This window comes from Periophthalmus magnuspinnatus, chromosome 8 (assembly GCF_009829125.3).
Source record: "Periophthalmus magnuspinnatus isolate fPerMag1 chromosome 8, fPerMag1.2.pri, whole genome shotgun sequence".
NCBI classification, from domain to species: domain Eukaryota; kingdom Metazoa; phylum Chordata; class Actinopteri; order Gobiiformes; family Gobiidae; genus Periophthalmus; species Periophthalmus magnuspinnatus.
Genome location: NC_047133.1, coordinates 9,403,914 through 9,425,498, shown reverse-complemented (window position 1 = coordinate 9,425,498; position 21,585 = coordinate 9,403,914). Strand labels below are relative to the sequence as shown.

General features: G+C 40.8%; 1 protein-coding gene across 1 annotated transcript in view; it reads right to left on the bottom strand.

Annotated features, from left to right (window-relative positions):
- Nucleotides 1-21,585, bottom strand: part of grin2ca (glutamate receptor, ionotropic, N-methyl D-aspartate 2Ca) — a 125,970-nt gene that overhangs the window by 79,069 nt on the left and 25,316 nt on the right. Inside the window, exons 2-3 of the mRNA XM_033970925.2 lie at nucleotides 13,900-14,110; nucleotides 12,234-12,449 (exon numbers count right to left, since the gene is read on the bottom strand). Coding sequence (XP_033826816.1) covers nucleotides 12,234-12,449; nucleotides 13,900-14,094 — 411 coding nt within the window. The 5' untranslated portion in view covers nucleotides 14,095-14,110. The remainder of the gene's footprint in view (nucleotides 1-12,233; nucleotides 12,450-13,899; nucleotides 14,111-21,585) is intronic.

Here is a 21,585-nt window from a genome sequence, read left to right as displayed (position 1 = left end):
CGCGCGGCGTCGTGTTAGCGCTGCAAAGGCTCATGGGAGTGATGTAAGTGGCAGTGGTGAGGAGGAGCCCTTTGATTTCTTGTCTGTTTTGGTTCGGAGTGGCAGACGGGAGCACAAAGAGGAGTGTGTACAGAGAGGACCCAGCAGAGGGCGCAGGGTGGAGCAGAGTATGGAGGGTGGTAGTGTCACGGTGCATTACACTCAATAAAAGATTAAAGTGGTCATTTTGTTCACTGTTATGTACATTAAATCATACACCAGAAAAAAAAAGGCAAAAATGTTGAGAAAATTGCTTCATACTCAATACTGATTTCGATGCCACATAACAATTTGCCTTTACCTGCTTCTCAATTCCAGCTGGATCTTGGAAGCTAAGGAAGGATAGGTCTGGGTAGTAGGGGAGCACTGGGAATACCATATGCCACAGTGTTGTTGTGTCTTAGGCAAGACACTTCACCACATGCCCTATTCACCTTATTCCGTAAGTTGCCCCGGGAGCACCACCATTGTAATTTGGGTTGTATTATTTTGCGTGGGGATGCCGATTTTGACAGCAAATAAGTTCTATAGGGAGTAGAGAGAGATGTTTTAAAGCCTCCAGAGAATCAGTGTAGTGTTGATTTGTTGGTCACATGAAAGGTTTACACAAATGAACTTTATATCAGATTTTAGTAGCAAAACATTTCCCAAATTCTCCATCGAAATGAATGGGATTCCCGCTTAACTGGTCCATCGTTTATCGCGGCGGTTACGCTCTAAAAATAACCCGCAATATGCAAAATCCGCAGAGTAGTCAGCTTTATTTTTTACAATTATATATGTTTTAAGGCTGTCAAATCCCTCACCACACACTTTATACACTTTTCTTAAAACATAACTTAACTTAACAATTCCTCACATTTCTCTCTCGTTTAAACACTCTCAAAGTTCAAACCTTCGTAGGCGCCTTTGTCGGTGCAGAACGTTTCATCGACGTTGTGGGTTTTGGCGGGGAGAAAACTTGCAAACATACAGCACTTCAGAGTCACACCGCGAGCCAACATTTATGTAAATTTGTCTGAACACATTCTGTACTGTACAGGAGAAACGGCACAGAGGAGACTTGCTCTACAATCCCTTAGCCACTCAGGACGCAGAACACAATGCACGTTCATACGATGTAAAAAAAGCATGCAAAATCACACTAAAAAAATCTGAGAAACAGCAAGACCGCGAAAGGTGAACCGCGATATAGTGAGGGACAACTGCATTAGTATTGATATTGTTTAAAAAATAGACAATAGAACATAAAGATATAAAAATACTAGTCCTGACAATTCCAAAACTAGTCTATTGATCAATGTCTAGGTACGTTTTATATTTTTTGACAGCCGTACCACCCACACTTCTCATTCTGAGCTGTGGTAAAAGAGCTGGAGCATGGACCAAATTGTGAATGATGTTTTGACTGACTTAATCCTCAGCCCGGCTCCTCCAGACCCTCTCGAGACAGAACAAAAAGATTCTGTTCAGAGTTCACATTTTAAAAGAGTCCTGAAGAATTGACAAAACAACTGAAACCAGAACTGACAAACTAATACAAGAATCACACTTCAGAACATGATCCAAGCTACAGGGTATGTTCTTGTACGGAAGAGCGTTTTGTTCAAGGGAGGAATAATGTATCCCATAATTAGGACATTATTTCTTGTAATTACGGGATAGGTTTCGTAAATATGAGATAATTTTTTTCATAATTATGACTTTTGTGGTCACCGACACCTAGTGGTTAATAGAGGCAAAGGCTGGATAATATATTTCCTACGTTTTTAGCCAAAATGAGGAAACGGGTTCAGCAAAATATTTGTAATAAAGATTGTGCATCTTTTACAGGATGTGTTATGAGCTGCATTATTTACGCCTACATATTTTTTTATTACCAACTTATAAGTGTGAATTGTAATATCTAAGGAAATATGCATAAACTGCTCATATATATTTTAAGCTTAAAGGTCTATATTGCACTTTTGACTCTTGTGAGCTTTAAGACATGTTATAAATGTTTGCATGCCCAAAGCTCAAAATGCTCTGTTCCACCTTGTGATGTCATGAAGCAGTAGTTTTCAGTTAGCATCTACATCTTTTACCTTTATGTTTAGATTGGCAATTCCACGGCTGAAATTATTCAAATGATTCTAGTGAAGGTGTATGGAGTTTAAAAACACAGAGAAGCACTTCCTGTATTACTATATGACATCACAAGAAGAACTTAGCCTAAATATGCAGGATTTGTGTGTTAAAACATGTGTGAATGAAGCAAAACACAACTCCAGGTCTGTTTTTGATTATAACATAAATCAGAAAATAGAGTAATATGAGCCCTTTATTAAAAAGCTTAAATAATTTTTTTACCAGTCACATGACAAATACACTACCGGTTGCCATATTTTATGTGATAGCTAATGCAAACACATGTATAAACCTATTGGACCTATTAAAATAACCAAATAATAATGAAATATACATAAATTGCTCAAATATAAAAACCATCCCAATCTGTACTGTCAGTTATAATGCTAGGAATTTACAAAGAACATCAAAATTGCTTAAACTACAATGAGTCATTTATACAAAGAGGTTATTTTATTACCCTGGAGAAGCAGAGTTTACTTTTATAATTTCCACACCATGGAAACTGAAGGAGATTCTTGTCTAGGAAGTCCCCGGAGAATTGATCATGGTCCTTCGAAAGTTTAACATCATCCATCCAGTACCGTGCATGCTGCTTTCATAAGAATCTCCACCTCTGCTCGTTCCTTCAGTCGTGGTTACTAGATGCAGTGATGTAGCAGAAATCGTGAAAGTTGTCTTCAGGGCTGCTTCTCACAAACTTTTGCAGTTGGCTCATTACGCGGTTCTCTGGGCCCATGTCTGACCTTATTCTTGCAGGAGTTCCTTGTCTCTCATTCACTTCATTAATGAAATAGCCGACAGCAGCTTTTGGAATGCTGTTTGTTGAGAAGGCGTGGAACCAAATTACCATCAGGGAGAGGGTCTACATGCCGTGAGAAGCTCGGTACTTTTCCTGAAACAGTGGCGTGACCTCAGCGCTACCCCTTCTGGATCGAAAGTCCCAGTAAGTTGTCGCTTGGTCCTCTGCAACATCACGGGTCCGAACTGAAGCATTTTAAGGAAACTAACCTCTATCCCTGAAGCATCTTGTAATGTTCCAGTTGCTCCAGTAAAAACAAAGTGATCCCGAAGTTGTCCGTACAGGCTGTGCTCCTGAACAATCCCAAATCTTTAAGGCATCGCCGCAGTTAAAAAGCTCATGTTATAGTCATCTTCTTGGAGAACAGCCTGAATTTCACTGTGCGTTATTCCAATGCGATGATAAAAGTGCAATACATCAGTTAACGTTGTCATTTTGCTGTTAACGCTGTCCCACATACACTGAAATCAATTGTAAAGTTATAAAGTTATATCTCATAATTACGAGGAAAAAAAGTTGTAATTACGAAATAATTTTTTTTTCCCCCCTTGAATACAATGCTCTTCCGTGTTTTGTTTTGTTTTTTTGCTCAAGGAAATTATGGAACTTAAAAAATGTCAGCCTTTGCAGTTTGCTGATTGTTGATGTTCAGGTGACATCACAACTTTCAAAAACTCGTAAAACTGAGCTCGAGACAGGTCAGAATTTTCAGGTGGAATTAGCAGTTTACATGTCAGGAACGTAAACTGGTAAATCTAGAGCTTTGGGTAAAGACTGAAAAGGCAAGATGGACACAAGTGGTTAATTGAGTTTCCTCCGCAGGGTGTCTGGGCAGTCCCTTAGAAATAGGGTGAGGAGCTCAGTTAAATGGAAGAAACCTGGAGTAGAGTCGCTGCTCCTCCATGTCGAGAGGAGTCAGCTGACAGGACTTGGGCATCTGTTCTGGATCCCACCTGGACCTTTCTCTGGGGAGGCATTCTCGGTATGTCCCACCAGGAGAAAGCCCCGGGGAAGCCACTGGACATGCTGAAGGAGCACCTTGGGGTCCCACTGGAGGAGCTGGAGGAAGTGTCTGGGGCAAGGGAGGTCTGGGAGTCCCTGCTTAGACTGCTGCCCTTGCGACCCAGCCCTGGCTAAGCGGAAGACAAAAGTTGGATGGAAATGCCAGATTACAAATTAGTTTAGTTTTATCAAATAAAAGGGTGCCATTATTCAGCCTGTGGACTGACGCAGGGTAAAGGGCATTTTTCATCAGACAATATGTCTGGCCCACCAAGATGATTAGTACAACGGCCCAAAATTGGATCTCTGATTGAAGCCATGACATTAATATTACAGGTTTGTGGAGCCAATCCCCCCAAAATAATGATAAGATTCGACGTTCTGCTCTCCATCTCAAATTATGACATCTAGAAAGTGAACGCAACCCAGCACAGACCCAGTCCAGTCCCGGTTCAGACCCATTTGGGGATCAGCCAGAGCCTCATTTGGCCCTGTCTGTGCAGGCGCTGGGACGTCCCGTTATGACTGAAGAATGATCCTGTCCGGCGCTGACAGCCTCATAAATCAGACCCTCCATTAAAGAGGAGATGGGCCTGTTTGCGCCGCTCCACAACAAACTGTAACAGACCTCCCCGTGTCCACGCTAGATTCCTATCGGACGCCATCTTGGTCAGGGCAGACGCAGGAGGAGGCAGATAAATGACTCAATCTGGACTGGACTAACTTAACTGTTTGGGTTAATCCACTTCTTCAAATTTTCAAAGTCAGAAGGATTTTGTACTCAGCCTTTGGTTTTCAGATTCTAGACCGTGATGACGTCAGACTCCCAGACGGGGCAAGACACAGAGTTTCTGATTGTAGTAGTATGAAGTAACACGTACCAAATATACCTATCATATAATAATTTGGAGTAACTGTATTCTGGTACAGTTACTTTTTCACTTGGTGCTATCAGGAATACAGCAGTGGTGCAACTCAACAAAGTAAAAGTAGTACTAAAAGTAGTAAAAGTACTGTACTTAAGTAAAAATATTAGGTACCTGTAAATTTTAAATTGCATAGTTTTTACTTCACTATATTTGAGAGCAAGTATCTATGCTTTCTACTCCACTACATTTTTCAACAGAACAGACAGAAAAGTATTTTTATTATTGTTTGAGAGCTGCTGAACTGCTGAAAATAAAATAAATAAATAAAAACAGCTAGAAAAAAATATTGATTATACTGTTGAACAAAATTCAGCACAAATTTTTACCAAAATCACTCCATTTGAAGCTTTATTAGATCTGAAAATCTGCACAAAATACTTTTACTTTTTACTCTTTAAGTACATTTTCAAACAGGTATTTTAATACTTTTACTTAAGTTTTTGTGTTTTTTCTTGTGATACTTTTACTTTTACATGAGCACTTTCTTGCTCCAGTATCTGTACTTTTACTTAAGTAACAAAATTGACAATTTCTTCCACCACTGGAATGAAGTTACTTTCCTACATGAAAAAAAAATATATACAGATACTTCATCATACAATAATAGCTTTAAACTGCACAGTGTTAGTGAGAAAAAAAAACATCTAACTTACTGGAGACAAATGCACGGATAAGTCTCTCTAAGTCTGGTTTATACCTTTGATTTTTGCAATGTTTTTTGATGGTGAAAAGCTGCAGATGTTATTGATTTGATGTGGCTGTTAAAGTTCAGGTCTGATTCCATTATTACTCCCAGATTTCTTGCCTGATTTGAAGGTTTTAGAGAGAGAGACTGGAGGTGACTCCTGACACTTTCTCTTTGTTTCTGTGGGCCAAACACTATGACTTCAGTCTTGTCTTGTCTTTCAAAGTACCAAGTTCTTCCCGTCACTGTCTACTGATTATATGAAATTCACAAATGTTGAACACTCAATACCGGATACAAAAACTCATTTAACATTTTACAAAAACGGTTTAGTTAACTGGAGGTCTTATCCTAAATCTGAGACCAAACCAATTCTAAAACTATTCAAGAAAAGTCAAATTTTATCCTAATAACGTCTTTAATTTCAGTATTGTTATGTTCAAATGAGCTTGTACTTTTACTTTTTTCATTTTATTAACTTCAAAATAGTTCTACTTCATGTGTAATCATTAACTTTCACTCTCTAACGTGAATGTACTATATATATATTGGTGCGAGAATCTATATTGTTGATCTCGGGCGATGGTTTCATACGACGATATCTGTAAACTTTCCTGATACTTTGGGCTATGGGACATTGTTTCTACTTTTTATTTATATTTGTAATGGAAATAAAAGAGGTATATGTTTACGTCATCATCATCATCATCATGGGAATAATTTTGTTAATAATTTTTACACAAAGGGAAAGTTAATTTGTGTGAACTTAGTCAAACAAATATGGGATATCGGTACCAAAAAACAAGTCTATAGCGAACCCGGCCCACTCTCCATCGTACCGTTCATGAGTTGTACAGGACACGCCTCCCCCCGCTGCGCGCTCTTTAAAGTATGTGAGATAAAGGTCACGTCTGATGTAAAACTGTATTAAGTCTGTGCTTTATAGTGAGGCTCAGCGGGACGTCACGGCTAGCCACGTCCATAAACCATCTCCACGGACACGCGCGCCGACCCGCTAATTGCTGATAACGAGGGGCACTTCGTTAGCGCTCCTGTCACGGTAGAAGATAAGTGATATTTGAGTTTTATGGGGAGCAGGCCGGGGCGCGGTCTATAGGAGCGCGTGGGAGCTGAATGTGATTGGGCGATGCGGTGATTGACAGCTGGGATATTGGGCGGTCTGTTTGATAAATGGCCCGAGTGGAGCAGTGAAACGAGCGCTGATATGCAAAGCGCTGCACGCATTTTAGATTGTTTGGGCTTTATTGGTTTTAATGAAGGTTTATATAGGATTCTGATTGCATTTTGTTATAAATATAGTGTGGTACAAAATAAATGTGCACTATGGAACTTTTCTGGTGAAGCGTAATGTAGGAACAAGAAAAGTTTGTGTCTCTGTGTGCGGGTCAAACTGTGGAACAGTCTTGGAGAGCAGCCACAGACTGTATAAAGAAGTGGACTAAGTGAGTGTGACATGGCCCATAGCGTTTGGCTCCAGTCAAGTGAAGCTCATTGAGGCTAGAGAAGTTACAGGAGTAAATTTGGAGCCGAGTTTCATATTTGGAATTTGGAGAGCGAGTATCATAGCAACCAAAGAGCCAATCCAGAGCGAAGCTGTTGAATGTAACGCCCCTTCCCGCCCGCACCTCTGGTTTGGCAGGGCGCTTAGCAATGCTGTCAATCAAACCTGTTGCAAACGCTAGCAGGAGCAACCTTGGTGAAATATGGCGCCTGATTTGATGGTTATTAATGTTCATATCTTGACTCACAGACAAAAAAGCGAAATAACCACTAGGGTCATGAAGAGCGGATTAATACGAATATTTTAAGACCAAAATGACGAGGTTCACTGCAGCAGTTACAGAGAGAGGGGCAGCAATTTTTCAATGTAAAGTGAATTGGAGCCAGAGTCGATGGAGTTGGAAGCGTGCCCATGATCACTTCCTATTTTGAATCTGGTGACTAACACGTTAGCTAAGTGCATTTATAAATACAGTCTATGGGAGCAACACAAATAGTGCACAGGTATTCACAAATGTAAGAAAATCCATTTAAAAAACTCATATTTTCACAGTAAAGAAGCGAGCTAAGGCGCTTTACACTGTACTTCATTGTTGTTATCTCCAGTGCTGAAACTGTTTTGTCTTGATTATGTACATATGAATCTTTGTAAATATTAATACTATGGGATTTATGTGACTTTATAATGCATGTACAGGAAGGACAATATATTTTATAACACGGGGGGAGAATAAAAATGATTTCATACCACTCCCTTTCGAGCGAAAACACTTTAGTCTAAACAATAAATCATCACGTAGCAGCAGATCTTAGCTTAGCATGTCTATCTTGTTTTACAGGTGTTTTTATTGCCCCACATACTCTAATGGCCTCATCTTCTCGTCTCCATGGAGATAGACAAGTTTAATGCCGTACTAAGGACCTTTCTAAGTAATATCATCTCCCTGGAGAGGAGCAGATGGTGGACACTCTCGAAAAAGGGACCTTTAAAATAGTTCAACATTTCCTATCTGTAAATGGTCACATGTTTAAAGAGCTTCAAGACACTCAAAGCTCTTCACTGATCCTCCGCCTGTGGGTCTCATCTGGTCACAAAAGCCCAGAGGAAAGACGGGACAGAGCAGGAGAAAGAGAGGGAAAAAGAGGGAGAAAGAGAGGGAGAGAGCAGGGGAATGAAGAGAGGAAAGTAGAGGGTAGAGGAAGAGAGAGGGGATAGAGAGAGAAGAGAGATGGGGGGGATCAGAGACAGATGAAGAAAGGGACAGAGGGGGGTTAGAGGAGGAGAGAGGGATGAAGAAAGGGATAGAAGGGGTCAGAGGAGGAGAGAGGGATGAATAAGGGAGATGGGGGGTCTGAGGAGGAGAAAGGGATGAAGAAAGAGACAGGAGGGTCAGAGGAGAGAGTGATGAAGAAAGGGATAGAGGGGAATCAGAGGAGGATGAGAGAGGGATGAAGAAAGGGATAGAGGGGGGTCAGAGGAGAGAGCGATGAAGAAAATGATAGAAGAGGGTCAGAGGAGGAGAGAGGGATGAAGAAAGGGATAGACGGGGGTTAGAGGAGGAGAGATGGATGAAGAGAGGGACAGGGGGGTCGGAGGAGGAGAGAGGGACGAAGAAAGGGATGGGGGGTCAGAGGAGGAGAGAGAAAGAGAGGAGAGAGAAGGGGGTATATAGAGGGGGGAAAAGATGAAGAAAAGGATAGAAGGGGGTGGGCCTAAGAGAGAAGAGGGGAAAGAGACAGAGGGGGTCAAAGGGGGAGAGAGGGATGAAGATAAGTATTGGAGGAATATAGAGAGAGGGGGATTCAGAGAGGGATTGGGGGGAGAGAGAGTGAAGTACGGAGAAAGAGAGGGAGGAGTACACATCGAGAGGGGAGGTTCCGGGAGGGAGAGAGAGATGAAGGGGATTGAGGGAGTCAGGGGGGGAGGGAGAGCAAGAGAAGGAAGCAGAGGGAGAAAGGGAGGGGTAGATAGAGAGAGGGGGGGGTTCAGAGAGGGACAGAGGGATGAAGGGGATTGAGCGGGGTCAGCGGGGGAGAGCGAGTTAGGTCAGAAACAAAAAAGGAGGGGAAACAGAGGAGGAAATAGAGGGGGAGGTGGTAAGGAGAGAAAAAGAAGGGGAGAGAGGATTGTAGGGATATAACGAAGAGGAGAGCAGACAGAGAGGAGAGAGAGACAGTTGAGGGGAAGAGAAATTGAAAAAAGAGAGGGAGGGATAGACAGAGGGATGGGTGGTTGTGTGTGGTGATGGTGGTTGGGTTTCTATTGCAGCTCAAATGTGATGAGAGAAAGCCTTTGTGACAGGATTAGAGCGGTTTGTGTCTGCGGCTCTGAGCTCAGACCATCAGGCTCCACACAGACTGAACCCCATCAGACCTGTCACATACTACTCACCACGGCCATTTTAGACCAAATCCATCTGAGAATTGTTTTTTTTAATATTGTCGTGTTATAATTTGCACATTTTACTTCGCAATATTCATCTAAAATTAAAGAAACAGCTGATTTCCAAGTCAGAAAACTGCAGTGACCAATGGGAGCTGACGTCTTGCAACCAAACGCCAAAATGCATCGGTACGTCTGATGGATAGGTTCACATCACGCTAACAAGCCACGGTTTAAAAAAAAATTTAAAAAAAATGTAAAAGCACCAAAATGGCTACACGATGCTGCAGAATCCTACATATATCACAGATTCAGAAAATAAAAAGTAAGAAGTAAGTATGTCACAGTGGGCGTGCATCGCGAAAACGAAGGTTGATCGGCAAAATGGCGTCTTGAAAATAAACGGTTAAAGGTCGCTCAAACGTGCACGAATCACTCCAAATACAACTTCAGAAGGTCAATGAGAAAAGGACGCAACTGTAACATCGTTTAAATTCTGAAAAGTCAATTTTGCAGAATACGTCTGATTTAAAAAGTAAAATTTTGTTCAAAGATTTCATTTCAAACCCTCCTAGAAACATTAGCATTAGACAGAAGAAATAAACTAATACAAAAATACCAAAATTGCAGAACGTAAGACCAATGTTTTTTCTGTTTTGTTGTCTTTCAGTAATGGGATGTTTTATTGTTTAGAGAGGACATTCTATTATCTATGTAATTACGGCCTTTGCAATCTGATAAATGCGGTGACTCAGATTGTAATTTTGATATAGTGAGCGACCCAACTCACTCACTCACTCACTCAGGGAGCGGGCAGGAGAGGAGGAAAGAGGAGGATGGAAAGTAAACATTGTGGAAAGATTGAAGATTGAGATTACATAAATAAAATGCCAAAGTAGGGCTGGTGTGGGGTATGTTATACTTTTTGGTCATATCGTGATTGGCCCATTTTCTCTTGAATGCAGCTTTATGTTCAAACTTTAGACAGTATATATAAATGGACATAGCTAACGTGCTTCCAAATAGGAAGTGAGCATGTGCGCGCTTCCAGCTCCACTTTCTCTGCAACTGCTATTGTCAGGCTTGTTATTTTGGTCTTAAATGTTGATATTAACCTATTCTACATGATCCTGGTATTTTTATTTAGCTATTTTGTCTGTAAATCAGGGCATGAACATTAATAACAAATCAGGCGCCTTCTTTCCCCAAGGTCTTTCCCGCAAGCGTTAGCAACAGGTTTGATTGAAAGAGTTGCTAAGCGCCCGCTCCATGCTAAACCAGCAGCACAGGCAGGAAGGAGCATTACCTTCAACAGCCTCGCTCCAGATTAGTGCTTTAGTTGCTGGGATACTCGCAGTCGGAATTACAAATATGGAACTCGGCTCGATAACTGCTAGCCTCGATGACCTTCATTTGGCTGGAGCGGAACGCCATGGGTGACGTCCCATTCACTTAGTCCACTTCTTTATACACTCAAACACAGAACTTTTGGTAAAAGGTCAATGGTAGATGGTCACATTTTTATATAGTGCTTTTGCAGCTTGAGTGCACTCAAAGAGGTTTACTTCAAGGAACCACTCACCCATTCACATACGCATTCATACAACAGTGTACGCAGAGACTGGGGGGTTAAGTGGCTTGCTCAAGGACACAACAACAGCTTTGACTCCTCTACTAATGATGTTTATGTCAAGAGCCGGATTCAAACCGCCAACCTTTGGATTGGATACCATCTGCTACTGTCGCCCGCCCACTCCTCCTATTGGTCACTCTCAGCAAATCTCTGAATGACTGACAGTTGAATTTAACCAAATGCAATAAATTGTGACCTTTCAGAGGAAGCACATAACTTTAAATACTTCTTTAAGGCAAAATAAAAATACAAACTTTTACGTGACTCATGATAAAATTGCCCACTCAATATTGCAGACAAATTGCAATAGATTTGACAGCTTTCTCTCAACCAATAAAATGCCGCACTGTGGTAAAGCAATAACAACAATATGGAGACGAGGAGGTGTCAGACACTACCCTGAAAAAAATGGCTTGCACACATGTACCTAGACTTTTCTGTGTGGAGTTTGCATGTTCTCCTTGTGTCTGGGTGTTTGTTTGTTTTTTGGGGATTTTTTTTCGGGCACTCCGGTTTCAACCATCAACCCAAAGCATGCACAATAGGCACAATCCTCCAGCTAAGGTACTCCTGACTTGGTCCCTGAGCATTGGACTACAGCAGCTTAAAGAGTTGAGCTTGTCCCTCATCAAAAACTGAAGAGGTTTTAGATGCTTGTTTGAGCAATTTAGCGATCTCTCACGGACCCTATTCATGCGCTCCTGCCCAGAAGCCTGTAAATATACAAAAACATGATACAAAACTGTACACAGCAACTTGATAAACCTGATGTGATGTGCAGTAGTTTCATTAACGGGATGCACTCTGATTGTGTTGTGCTAGCGCTCTGAAGGGGGAGTGACTTAACGTGGGGAGCAAAGGGAGGGGAGGTTCAGAGCATCAAAAATGAAATGAAACTTATAAAACATGTCAATACATTGTTTTAGGGTGACACTTTAACAAGATGCTAACCTCCAACGTACCATCTCCATTGCAGCAACAGAACAACCAATCTCCCTCAGCCTCTCCATCTCCTCCTCTTTATCACCAGCATCTACCCTCTCCTCTTCTGAGAACCAAAGTGTATTCACCCAGCCCTCTCCTGCTCTTTATCTCCTACTCAAACTGACCTTGTACGGCAGCACCACAGCAGACCCTCCGCTGATGCCCACGATGGGGACCGCGGTCTGGGTGGAGATGAAGTCCAGGATCTGCGCCACGGCCTCAGAGCCCACGTTGTCCTCGAAGACCACCCCATGGACGCGGTTTGTGGAGAGGGTGTCGCAGATCCGAGTGAGCAGAGCGCGAGGGTTAGTGTTGTTCACCAGCACCGTGATCGGGTTCACCTTCAAAAACACACAGGATTTTAGGATTAAATGTGTTCATAGATGTCGTGTACGATAAGAAGTGATAGTGGCAAAGGTTTTTCTGTTCTGTGAAACTACAAATCTACACGAGATAATGACTTGAATGCTCAATTTTACTTGCCTTAGGTTGTTTAAAGCCACAATATGTAACTTTCTGGCCAACAAATGCCGTTCCTTTGTCTATAATCAAACACATTATGGTACAAAACTTCTATTTCCATGGAGAATGTTTCGTTGAACAGTTTTAACTTTCCGTTTCTATGGAATCATGTACGAGACTTTCATCCTCCAGAAAGTTACATACTGTAGCTTTAAATTGACAGACCATATCTAGAGTATTGGGCCATTATCATCGTTTTTGTGATTATAAAATGGCATTCATATTTTTCTTATTAATCTGACTTATCAATTTGTGTTTCCTCTTTGCAGTGTTGTTTTCTTTTGTGATAAATTACCTGCAGGTTTTTCCTGTCCTGTTGCAATTTTCTTGTTTAGATTTTCACCATGTAAATTAAATTAGCCGTGACAGCCGCTAGCATGTACCTAATGTTAGTATATTATAATGTATTTGGATTCATAATGTCCCTTTCAAAACACCCACAGCGCTTTTCATCACATTGTTCATTCACTCTGCACTCAGTTATGGTTAAGCTATTACTGTAGCCATAGCTGTCCTGGGGCAGACTGGCAAAAGCAAGACTGCCAATCTGTGCCATTGCCCTCTCTATCCATCACAAATCACTCACACATGACACCACCACATTCACACTAGACAAGGTGGGTGAAGTGTCCTGCCTGAGGATACAAGAATGATCAGTGGTCTCCCTTCCAAGTATCGACGAGGCTTGACAGTGTTTAGCTTCAGAAATCTAACGAGATTAGGTATCGACAAACACGTACGGACACATGTATTTATATTTATGAACAAACTGGGCCTTCTGGTTCTCTCTGCCTTTGAGTCTTATAAAATGTAGGCCTATGTTTATAAATCAGCATTTTTCAGGAAGTTGATGAAGAGGTGATAGAGCTGCTCTTCTCCATTCAAATTCATATATATTTTTCAAAAGCATTGTCAAGTATTTGCAATTTTAGCGCAAACGAGGTCATTTTCCAACAGTCAAGAATGAGTGTGTAATTTCAAGTACTATGTAACATCACACAGGATTGGCTGCAGGGGGCGGAGTTTAAAATCATCACACGGCTTCTAATACACCCAGACCCCACTCCTCCTCTCCCCTCACTCTTTTCTTTAGTCCTTCAGGTACTGCTCAGTTTAGCATCTCTATTTCAAATGTGGTTGTGGGCGGGTTGTGGGGTTTGGGTGTTTAGTCCCACTTTAAATGAAAAAGCATGTCTAGACTTTGGACAGGTAGTGCACATATATAATTAATTTAGTCAAACTCACAACAATCTCTAAACCGAGCCTTACCTCCAGGGGCAGGTCCATGAAGTTCTCCCTGCTCAGTCGCCCTTTGATCTCGCTCTGGTAGGCGGGGCCACTGAACACCACGGCGACATTGACTGTGGGGGCGGGGACTCCGAACGGCCGGCCCACAACCAGAGGGGCGGAGCACAGCAGCAGCAGCACCACACGCAGCCACCAGGGGGAGCTACGAGGGCCCATCGCACTCACCTACTGCCTGAGGACAACACAAACACGGGAACAATCAGTTAGATCCATTTTCTATAAAAACCTGCAAAATTTGTTGATAAATTAGTTATGCGGAAAAAAATATATATATGATGATATTTCCATTTACTTTTTGTGCACTACTTCAACAAGACTATGAACTATGAACTTTTCTACAAGAGCATCTGCCATCTTCTTGTCTCCATAGTGATGAGATGTTATTGATGTTAATGCAATGTTCCAGAGGATGGCATTAACGTATCTACTAAAAAAATCTACAAAAAAATCTACTAAAGTAAATGTATTTAAGTACCTTTTCAAAAATGTACTTTAGGAGCAAAACCTATTTCACACAAGTGTTGTTAATTTGTTAAAATGTTAAATGTAGTGATATTAATTTTAAAAAAAATGATACAGAGTATGGTCGATAGTAGCAATATAAATCAATGTATGGATTTTTCTTTCTATGGCTGGAGGAGGTGTCTGGGGTGAGGGAAGTCTGGGAGTCCCTGTTTAGACTGCTGCCCCCGTGACCTAGCTCTGAATAAGCCGAAATAAGCCAAAACCTGAACTTAAAAACTCTTGTCAGGATGTTACCACGAACACAAACACGATGCTATTATGAAAAATAATCTCTTAAATTACATGAAATGTACTTTTTACTTTTCAGTACAGTTCAAAAATGCAGTGGAGTAGAAAGTACAGATACCTGCTCTTAAATGTAGTGAAGTAAAAGTAAAACGTACCCACAGTAAAATGTACTTAAGTAGAGTACAGAAACCTACAAATTTTATGCAAGTACAGTATTTTACTCCTTGTATTTGCTCCCTTCCACCACTGCAATCATAAAGCAATACAAAAATCATAATATTTCAAACTAAAATAATGTTAAAAAAAACAGACATATATAAATAAATAAACAAGGAGTACACGCTGGGTTAAACCAGAGTTGAACTAGTTGTGTCCTACTACTGTGTAAATGATTTCCGCCTCCCCCAATGCTCCGGTCCAACCCCGTCACAAAATCGTACTGTTTTTGTTTTGTTTTTTCTTGTTGTATTTTTAGAGACGCGGCGTGAGACCGGAGCCTATGGGAGCACATGTCACCGCACTGCTGCTCCGAGGTGCCGTCCAAACAAACAGATGGCCCGCGCGCACGCTAACACCACACTCGCTAATGCTACACGTGCTAATGCTACTGTGGCTAATGCTAAAGCTACGGCGCCACACGGGGGGATTTGTACTGCTCTCTCTGTCTCGTGACTCGAGGTTTACCACCAGGACCATCAGAGACAATCTGGGTTACTAAACCAACACTCTAAGAAAGACGTAAGCTCTCGAAGAAGACCTTTGAAGAAGAAGACTTGATTAATTGAGCTTTAGGGTGGAGTAAAAATGGGCACATAAAAGGTCAAATTAATCACTCCATTTTTGTTTCAAATAATTATGCAGTGGTGGAAGAAGTACTCAGTTTTGTGACTTATTAAAAGGACAACTAAAACTCACGGAGGACATGCACACTCCACTCAGAGAGATCAGGAGTTTAACCCACAACCTTCTGAACAAGAGGAGGAGAAAGGATAACCACTCTGCCACAGTAAAAAGCTTCAAAATGGGATCATATAGTCATATAGGGACAAAAAAAAACAAAAAAAATCACGAACAGTTGTCCCTCACTATAACGCGGTTCACCTTTCATGGTCTCGCTGTAATTTTACATGTTTTTTTTTTTTAACATCGTGTGAACGTGCATTGTGTTCTGCGTCCTGATTGGCTGTTGGACTGTAGACCATTGTCCATCAGTCTCCTCTGTGCTGTGTCTCCTGTACAGTACAGAATGTGTTCAGCCAAATTTACATAAACGTTCGATCGCAGTGTGACTCTGAAGTGCTGTATGTTTGCAAGTTTTCTCCCCGACAAAACCCACAATATCGATGAAACACTCTGCACCGACAAAGGCGCCTACGAAGGTTTGAACGAGTGTTTAAACGAGAGAGAAATGTGAGAAAATGTTAATGCCTGCCTGAGAAAAGTGCATAAAGTGTGTGGTGAGGGGTTTTACAGACTTATATATATAATAACTAAAAAATAAAGCTACTTCTCGGATTTCTCCTATTGCGGGTTATTTTTAGAACGAACCCCCCACGATAAACAAGGGACCACTGTATTATAAATGTTAAATGATTGAATCAAAGTTTGCTATTCTGTCTGTTGGCAGCGTACAGTATGACCAGCGGTGTGTTCGAGGCCTGTGGGACATGTGACACTCTTCTGGGAGACATGCCGTAATCCTGTGTAATCCTGCTGCAGCTGATGCCACTGTTTCCACACAGACCAGTGACCAGAACCTCTCATGGAGCACTTAAACACATCAAGGAAATACTCATACAACAGGAGGAAGTCTGATCAGTAAATACTAGGTTTAGAGGTGTACATGCTGCACGGACCAGGCACTTAGCAACTCTGTCAATCAAACCTGTTGCTAACGGTAGTGGGAGCGACCTCAGGGAAAGACGACGCCTGATTTGTCTGTTATTAATGTTCATATCTTGATTTACAGTCAAAATAGCAAATGAGGATCATGTAGAGCAGGTTAAAACGACATTTTAAGACCAAAATGACGAGGTTCACTGCAGCAGTTACGGAGAGAGGGGCAACAGTTTTTCAATGTAAAGTGAACCAGGTTAGCCATGTCCATTTATACGTACAGTTTATGTTTGGAACTAATGGCCTTTCGTTTCATTACAGACAATATTCTATGGAAAAGTAGGTTGGCCATCCCTTTCTATTAAAAAAGAACAACACTTTTATATTTATAAGGGACTACTTCATAGACTGTCAGAATACCTCACTTGCTTGTTAAGTACTAGCCACACCAGAACTGAGATAAGAAAAAGGGCTTTTGGCTGTTTCGCTTCACAAAAATGGAATATATTTCAAGGACAAGCAAAACTGGATACTTTCATGCCACAAATGCACTTTAATAATCTGGTGATAAACGGTTATAACCACACCTGCACCTGTTTTTAATGTTTTATATGGACTTATGTACTTATCTGTTTTGTTTATTTTTTTGTAAGTATTGTATTTTGAACAGGGCGCCTATGAAAAAGAGCGTCTGAGTGCTCTGACTGGGTTCGCCTGTATAAATAAAGATAAAGAAGTGTTGTCAGTGCCCAGGTACTGACTGATACTGAAGCTAGTTCAGTATCAAAACAAAATATGCACATGAACAAATTTATAGACTGACAACATTTCCAAATAGGACACTTCTGACTCATCTGGAAGTTTTTGATAAGTATAAGACCACAGAGAAATTTTCAAGGAACTTCTATTCAGTATTTGTCTGGGATCAAGAAAACACACTTCTTCAATACTTTACGAAAATGTGAGTCTGGACACAGGTGAACGTCTCTGGTTTCAGATGGGCGTGATTGGACAGGTGGATTAGCCAATCAGGGAAAGGCATGGTCTGTCAGTATCAAAACAAATATGTCCACTTATGAGGAAAAAAGAAACTTAAAAAATATCACAGGGGGCTGAAAAACACAGTGAACTTCTGCAGAATCAATGAGAGAAGCACTAAACACTGTTAATCTGACATCTTTCATTGTTGTATTAAAATCGTATGTCGTGTTGTTTTCCTTCGTACCAGAATTGAGGATGAAATTGTAGGGAAAAACTTGCATTCAACAGTGAGCAGACCACGGCCTTGAGCTGTATATTGCCTCATGTCATCATCTGCTTGTCTCCATGGAGATACAAAGACGTTTAATGCCACACTGTTGAACATTGTAAGTAATAGCATTTTCATGTAGACACACCCCAGAAATAAATCACATAGCACACTTTTAAAACTATTGCATTTCGCTCAAAATATCTGGCAACCCCCTGAAATAATTTAGTGATCACCAGGTTGACAGCCACTGATCTGGAGTGCAGTAGTGTTGTCACAATACTAATTTCATACTCCAGTGGTCCATGGACGTACACTAATCTATGTGTCTTATACTTGTTCCGACACAGCTCAAGATCATTCTAAAGATATTCAGGAAAGGTTCATTTCTGTCCTGTGAATGTGACTTTTTTAGTTTTGACACCTGCTCAAATGAGTATCTAGTTTCGATACTACTTTTAGTATCGATTAGTATATGATTTTTAATACTTTTGGCAAACAAATAGTGCTGTAGTTTGCGGAAACCCATCCAGACATAGGAAGAACATGCAAACTTTTTTAGTATCGGTACCTCCTCGAGCGAGTGTCTAGTTTTGATGCTAGTTTTGGTACCAGTAAGTATCTCATTTTCAATCATTTTGGCAAACCAGTTGTGCAGTAGTTTGCGGAAACCCATCCAGACATAGGGAGAACTTGCAAACTCATGCAAACTTTTTTAGTATCGATACCTGCTCAAATGAGTATCTAGTTTCGATACAAGTTTCAGTATCGATTAGTATCTGATTTTTGATACTTTTGACAACCCAGAAGTTTAAGGAAACCCATCCAGACAAAGGGAGAACATGCAGACTCCACACCGTAACCCCCCTCTTGGCCCGAGAATTAAATCAAGGAACTTTGAGCTGCGACGTGCACATGCTAACCACCATACCGCCATATTTTTTCCAGTATATCTCATAAGAACTTTTATATTTATTACCGTTTTCATTAAGCCCTAAATGAGCCACTCTGCTGTTAAATGGACGAATACACATAGCTCCATTCACGCTGTCTGTCCTGTCACTGCGTCGCATTGTAACGCCACGAAAGCGATTCATAAATCAGGCGACAAATTGATTACTCGTCAGCGAGAGAGGGCATCCCAATGACGAAGGGTTAACGCGTCGCCGTACGTGCCGCTAATGCTAACGTGCTAATGCTAACACCTCCTCCTCTCCCGTGTGTTTAATCAGAGCTCGGGGGAAAGAGCTGAGGTAGATATATGAAGGTCGCGCTGATGTCGGAGCATTAGGGTGACTCATGGGTAACTCCGTGGACATGTAGCGAAGGAGGCGGGCCGGGGTAAGCGACTTCGACAGCGAGACGTGACCCCCATGTTGGATTTAGCGTGGTACGAGCCAAAAGTGCTTAAAGAGGAGAGAAGGAGTAGATTTATGGGAGGGGAGATACACGGATGGCGCGTGAGTGTTTGTACAAGGGGCTGCTGCGGCAAATCATCAGTGACATGTTAGGTTATGTGTTATTAGCTGACGGAGATGGGCGGACATGTTGGAATTCTGTTACAGCTTTACTTTGTAGAATGTGAAAAACTTGAATTATGAGTCAAATATTACTTGAATTCAGAATATAGGTAGCGGTAGGTGGTCATGGGTTTCAGTTTCTTCACTATAGTGGACATTTTGATGGGTTTTGACCATTTACGAGATGTTTGTTCTGAAATGTTTATCGCTATGGCAACAATTCTCTATTTTTACTACTCTTAAAACCACCGGTGGATGAAGTACTCAGTTTTGATACTTAAGTTAAAAAAAAACTCAAGTTAAAGTAAATGTATCACATGAAAAAATCTACTCAAGTCTCAAGTAAAAGTATTACAGTATGTGCTTAAAAGTGTACTTAAAGTGTATTTAAAGAGAAAAAAGTAAGAGTATTTTGCACATATTTTCAGGTCTTATAAAACTTCAAATGTACTGATTTTGAATTTTAAAAAATTATGTGCTGAATTTTGTTAAAAAACTGAAAAAACAGATTTTTTTCGTACATTTTTTGTTTGATCAAACTATGAAAGTGTTAAAAATAAACCCTCAGCCTTTTCAGCAGATCTCAAACGATAATGAAAAATACTTTTACTTTTCAGTTCTGTTCAAAAATGTAGTGGAGTAGAAAGTACAGATACCTGCTCTCAAATGTAGTGAAGTAAAAGTAAAACGTATGCATATTAGTTCATAGGGAAACCAAAAGTTTACTGCAATCACAATTTTAACTGGGATGTCAGGTTACTTGGTTTTAGTTGCAGAATCTGGCAACCCACAACAAGGAGCTCATCACGTCTGTATCTGGATAATCGGACTGATAACCAAACCAATAAAAATAAATAAATAAATAAAAATAAATTAAAAAAACAACCTTCATTGTGTTTAAAGAGGTGAGAATACATCCTTAAATCACAATTGCAATGCAGAAAAATCTAAATTTTAATTCAATGCATCTTATTTCCAGTTAGTTAAAGGTGCACTATGTGACTTTTCTGATGGAATGTCCCCAACCTGCTTGTCTCTATATAGATGTTACTGCTTTGCCTGCAATAGCAAAAGAAAACTTAAATTCTGTAACTGGACAAAAGTTTTAGAGTGAAGATGTTTCTCTGCTCATCCAAGCCACTTCTTCAGTTCTGGTCAGAATTCAGCAATTTGTGTTTGTTTACTCTAAGTGTGAACTGTGCCTGAGACATAGTTAGCATAATGATTCAGGCCCCTAATGGGTACTTTCACACCTATTAGCATACTGGCTAGCACTACAGTTTCCTGGTTTAGATTTAGGTCTGAGGTTGGAGTTATAAATAGGAGACAGACGACGCTTAAGTCCCCTGTTCGTGTTCAAAGATGGGTTGTCTTTTCTAACAAAAACTCCCTCTTTAACTCCCCTCTCAAACCTTTTCTTTTCCCTGGCTAAGATCTGCACCTTACTATATTCAAAGGAGCGGTTAGTGCCTTTAAGTTGGAGATGTACGACAGACTGGGGTCCCTGCAATGTTCCGCACTATAGCATTAAACTTATCTATCTCAACTGGAGACAAGCAGGCAACACCACCAGTATTCATCAGCAATAAAACACCTGTAATTTAGAAACGCAAAACAAGAAATTTAATGCCATAATTTGAAACATTGCAGGGAACGCAACGGAGACAAGCAGGTAATGGACCCTCCGCCTGAATAGTTACACAGTTCCCTTTAAAGAAAATTGCACTAGATATAAAATACATTCTGTGGCCCGACTGGCAGATTGTCCTATTTCAGCCTAAATCAAAACCTAACCAGGCAAATTCATAAATAAAATAAAAGTTAACGCGCACAGCTAATAGGGAAAACGTTGGAGTAATTTCCCTTGTGTATCAGTCGTGCTTAGTTTCACTTTTATACGTTAAATTCAAGTCGCTAACGCTTCCTGATGTCGCCTGGACTGGCTTTTGCTATGTCTACAATTACGTTTCAGTTTTCTATCTCTGTTCCACCTGTCCAAGCTGTCAATATGCGTTTTAGCCATGTTCCTCTGTACATACACACACACACATACGCACACATACACACACGCACACACACTTATACTGTAACTGGCTTCATTTCCCTGACAGTTGTGTAATAGCTCACCTGCGCTCACAAACCAGGCCCTATGTTATCTGTCAGCACAAATTGAACGCTGTTGATAAGGAGAATGGGATTTCTGTGGCTCCATAGATACATGCATATATATACACACACACACGTTAAAAAAAAAAAAAAAAAAAAAAAAAGCACACACATTGCAGACGT